The following is a 5,387-nucleotide window of genomic DNA, read 5'->3' on the forward strand; positions in this document are numbered from 1 at the left end:
ATCTTATGAGAGATGAGAACTGTATGATGCGTTGTTTGAATAATGGCAGAAGATCAGCACTGCATTTGTAGTTCAGGAGCTCCTCAGTGTGGTAGAAAAGGAGAAGTGCAACCAAAGGTGGCACATCTCCATATGTTAGGTTGAAAAGTGATAAAGTGACATAATGAAAATAGTTTATTTTTTAACCTTTGTCTCTATCTGCTGGGACCTTCTGCACAAAATTAGAAAAGTGCAAAGCAGCTATTCTGTTTCCTCCTGGATAAAAGCAAACTGGTTGTGGAAAATCTGCCTCTAGTTAAAAATAAATTATACAACAACTATGAAAACTTCTGAAGCAAACTGGTTTGATATGACTTATATCTGATAGCAAACAGATGTTTATTTCCCTCCCAGCATGCATGGAGCAACATAGTATTCATTAAGTCTCCATCAAATCCTAAGGGAAAAATTAGTGTCTGTAGCTGTTTAATGCTCCACAGTGTTCATCTGCTAGTCTCTGACTTTGTATTTGTGCAGTTTGGTGCTGGGCAGGTAGTGCACTGTGGGTTTTTAAAACTATTTATTTAACTGCTACCTGCTGCAGCCGGAAAAGGTGGTTGAGTATGGTAAGGGAGGGTGAAATCAGTAAAGTTGCAGGTTGTAAAAGTGTAGAACCGAGGGGAACTGCAGTCAGTCAATTCTGTTGGTTTATCACTACCAGCGACTACATATTATATTACACAGGGGCAATGTGGACCTGGACAATTGTGCATAGATGTGGTGACAGACCATAGTCAATTATTGCCTAATGATGTAACTTGTTGTTTTGCCGGTTGCTGCTTTTTAGTTTTTGCCTTTAGTCTGTTGTGTTCAGACTCCGCTACATTCAGGAAGTGTCTTTTTTTAAGAGCAGATACAATTTAAAAAAGGAAGTTCTCATAAATCCATTGTTCATATAAATCCATATCCATTGTTAATATGAAAGTATAGATATAGCAGCTTTAATTGTAGTTGAATATAACCTAATTGACTTATTGTGTGATGGTGGAATTTCATAACAAAAACACACTAAATATAAAAGGCCACTTCCTTTTTTTTTATATAGTAAAATACAGTCCATTAAATCAGGAAAAAAAACTCACAAACCAACATTCATTATTGAAAGCTTGCAATGAACTAAAATCAGCTTTACTCAGAGATTAATGTCCAACATTTCTCCCAGGGCAGTGGCATTTGCTAAATTACAGAACAAGAGGGAGAGAAGATAAGAGAAAAAAGAGAGCAACAGCAAAGGGATAAACTAGGAAGAACATGGATGCCAGGAGAGGTATGAAAAAGTTGCAGGGAGCAAAACCGCAGAAGAGAAAGAGTCTGAGCTATGTAAGGAGAGAAAAGGATAGAGAGAGGAACAGGGTAGGACACGGAGACAGCCTGACTTATTCTGCTGATTCACATCACACCAGAACATGGCCTAGTCAGCTAACAGTGGAGGAGAGATCAGCTTTTTCCACTTGTCCCTGCGGGGAACCTGTACAGCATGAAGAGACAAACCTGCCCACTGAAAATCCCTGATCATACCTCTGATTGTAAATAAATACGAGCTATTTCAGCCTTTGTTTTTGGGATGCACACATATTGTAACATGACTCCAAATTCACATGTTTTTCAAAGAGCTGTTACAATTTAGACTTTTTAATCCTACATAAACACTTCACCTGAATTCACAATGACAACTGAGAAAAGATGAGGCATTTCTAGATGATAAGAAAGGTTATTTAAAGGCGTTTTTAATAATGGCCATTAACAGTCAGTTGCTCGATGAGGAGCAGAGGAGAACCATCAGGGTGCAGGTGTGGGTGGTTTGAAGAGACCAGTCTTTCTAAAGTAGCGCACGATGAGAGGCACGGACACCAGAGTGACGCTGATGCGAACCGGAGCGAAGAGCTTGTGGACGGCGTAGGCCAAGACAAACGTGCTCGTCCCTGCTGCCATTTTAGACTGAACGACCGCCTTGCTGAAGCCCACTTTGCACAGCACGGCAGTCATATCAATCCCACTGGGGAGAGGGATGACACAGAACTGGTTAGAAGTACATAGAATACACGTTAGGCAATCCCTCTCACACTTTCTCTTTAATAAATGACAATCATAAACATGACTTTCAACGTGAGGCAGGAGGGAAAAACTATTTTTTAAATAAATAAAAGAAATTAAACTTCAATGAACAAAAGAAGAGATAAAAATTATTTAAAAAAATAAATGAACACATGTACACCGTATTGAAAATATATACACAATAGTAATAATAGTTAGCAATAATAACAATAACTAGAAAATTCCGCAGAAATGTTATCAGTGTGCCTACTACTTGGTGCACATCCGAACAGCAAATAAACTTAATAAAAAATAATAAGTGTCTTAACCCTTCAGAGATATAACTCTTTAAAACCTATTTAAGATGTTAGGACGTGTGTGTGTGTGTCTGTCTGTGTGTGTGTCTGAGAGAGAGGGAGACAGATGGATGTCCACAGACAGACATACAAAGTATGGTTGCCTGGTTACTAAGGACCAATAGGAAGCCTTTCCTCTCTGTGATGTCATCTCTTTGGTATGTAGTCAGTTAACGACTGCACCTGGCACCTGCTGTTACCAGCTATTCAGAGACTGATCAAGCTCTCAAACAAATGATCATATCACCAAAAGGATACAAGATATCAATTAATTGAGGTTCTCGTGGGCACCACAAGGCCCTTGTGAACGTATTGATATAAAATTTATGTGGATAAACTTTAAAATGTGGGCGTATCAGCGATGTAAAAAAGTCCTTCGCTCTGCGTTTTGCTCAGAAATGTGGACGATGTTTAACATTACAGTGAATGGAGGAAAATGTGGAACTGTTCTCATTTGAAAGGTCGCTGAGCGGAAAGTATACATCATATCACATAAATGAGCACATTGGATGAAACTAGACAAGAATACCTACGTTTTGATGTATAAATTGTCCATGACAAGTTAGAATTGTTGGCGTGGGGGCAAGTTATAGAGAAAAAAAAAAGATAACTTTTTTAGTCTCCCCACTCTGTCCCCCACTCTAGCTCCGAACATTCCGCCACATACACACACATTGGAAAATCTGAGCCGGTCTGAAAACGGGACGATACGTAAACCGGGATTTTGGAGAAACCGTGCTTGATATCTGAACGCCCATTCAGCCCAATAAACACCAAAGTCTTGTCTTCGGTTTAAACTTTTAATCATGTTTCTACGTTAAAGTATGGCGACGCAGCACGGTCCCAAAGAGGGGGCGTTTTGAGCGATGTTGAGAGATTTCCCGAACATTTCCCATTCATGTCTATGGGACATTTTTGGCCGTATTTTTGCCGATTTCGGTAAAACCACGCGGCAAATCTTGTTGAAAAGTCATAGCCCGCCATTCCCGATCAATACCCACATTTCGGTGTAATGTGTTGCGCGTGTTGGCAACGCTTTGGGACTAGTAGTGGGACAAAAAACAGGCGGAATAATAATAATAAGTATGGGCAATAATAGTCATTGTGCCGAGTGCTGCTATTGCAGCACCACGGCACACTGAATTAGCAGTAATATTTGAATAATAAATACATTTTATTAGACTATATTTGGACAATTAGCTATTCAAAACCTAATGCAACTTAACAATAAGATAACTCTCTATGAACCATTATCTGGATTACAACAGTCCACAAACCCAAAACAATCATTTACACAAACCTCTCAAAGAAAGAAAAATCAGATTTGAACTTGCAGGTTCTTCTGGGCCCAAGAAATAAGTCCCAAAAGCCTCACACTGCAATAACAACTTATTTTTACGCTTTTGCTCCTGGCTGGTTGCATCATCAATGACTTTTAGAGATTAAATATAAAGAAAACAAATCCCTTTTTGGGTTTACGTAAGTGGTTAGAAGTGCAAATCACCTTTATCTCCACCAGAGGGAGCTGTGTTAAATAAAGAATGAATAACAGTTTATTTAACAGCCTTTTTAACCATTTAAACTGATGACATTAGCATAAGAAGCACTGCAATCTGAAATCACATAAATCAAAGCTAACCAGCAACATGTATCACTGCCTTTGCGAGACAGTTTTGTAGTCGTGGCATTTTCATCTGAGTTATTCTGGGAAGTAAATATGTAAAGAATGTGCAAACACAAGGCTTAGCGCTGCTTCAATCAATATGGCATCTCACTCTCTCTCACATTAACAGCTCTGTTGCACTCATCACTTGTTAGTCCGCTAAATCTAAGAATCCATCTGCACCTGTACAACAGTTTACCCAGCACACAGCTCTGCATTAGCAGTGCACGTGCCTGGGCTCTGGGGTCTCGCAGTGATAATGCTCAATGATTGTTACACTTAATGACCCTCACCTGAAAAGAGACTCTATCAGCTGTATGAGGAAATGTCTAAGATGTCGGATTATCTCTGACAAGTCTCTCTGGTATTCAAGCCCCTGGTATGTAAGACAAGGGCCTGGAAATTGTCTGGAATGATACTGATAAAAAAAACGAGGCTGTGCTGCTTTAGCTTTTTACTGTCACTTTAAATAGAAGATATACATAAGACAGTTGAATACTGTGTCAAAGATTTTAGATTTTGTAAAGTATGTTTGTAAAGTTTCAAGTCTAAAAGAAACACTTCAATGACAAAATGAACTCATGTTTTATTCAACACAATTTAAGTGTCTGACTCTGGCAGTAGTATTTTACCAACAGCAGGACCGGCATAATGTAGCTGACTGAGTGGACATTCTCAAGTGCCCGTGCTTAGCTTTCTCTTATAACATCATTTTTCTATTTGCACCAGACACTCTGCATTCGTCAGTGTAAAAGCAGCCCACGGGTCAGTAATTTTCCTGTGCAAATCTTTAAAGCAAATGTAACACTCGGATGCTCGTACACTGCTGGATAATATCAGTATGCGATGTTTGATGCATTCCTGAGCTATTTTGTAATGTGTTGTAGTCGTGCATTTTACTTTTCTGTAGTGTTTTTTTTTTTTTTCTTTCGGCCAGTGTCATCTGCTTTCACTTCGGTCAGTGATTTCCGACATTTCCCAAAATACTTGTAAACTTCCGAATATGCTGCCTTCAGCTGTAGGCTGTGTATGATCAATGGGGACTATATGTTTTGTCGTCAATAGAAGAATCTCTTATCTCCACCTGTTGAGAATCAGTATATCTAGAAATATGCTTTTACTCTTTAATTCTCTGGAATAATCAAACATGTTTTTTCTCTGTCAAATTGTAGCCACACTTTAAATTGTGACTTTATTGCAAATAATATATTAAGAATCTTTTATTAAGACAATCAACTAGGGTAAAAAATGTTATATTACATAACAAGAAAGTAGGCCCCAACACATTTTTTTTT

At 38.7% G+C, this 5,387-nt stretch overlaps 1 protein-coding gene across 1 annotated transcript in view; it reads right to left on the minus strand.

Moving 5' to 3' along the window:
* Positions 1-1,059: 1,059 nt before the first annotated feature.
* Positions 1,060-5,387, minus strand: part of fam210b (family with sequence similarity 210 member B) — a 12,402-nt gene continuing 8,074 nt past the window's right edge. Inside the window, exon 3 of the mRNA XM_032514870.1 lies at positions 1,060-2,035. Coding sequence (XP_032370761.1) covers positions 1,819-2,035 — 217 coding nt within the window. The 3' untranslated portion in view covers positions 1,060-1,818. The remainder of the gene's footprint in view (positions 2,036-5,387) is intronic.

Source organism: Etheostoma spectabile, chromosome 4, assembly GCF_008692095.1.
Source record: "Etheostoma spectabile isolate EspeVRDwgs_2016 chromosome 4, UIUC_Espe_1.0, whole genome shotgun sequence".
Classification (NCBI taxonomy): domain Eukaryota; kingdom Metazoa; phylum Chordata; class Actinopteri; order Perciformes; family Percidae; genus Etheostoma; species Etheostoma spectabile.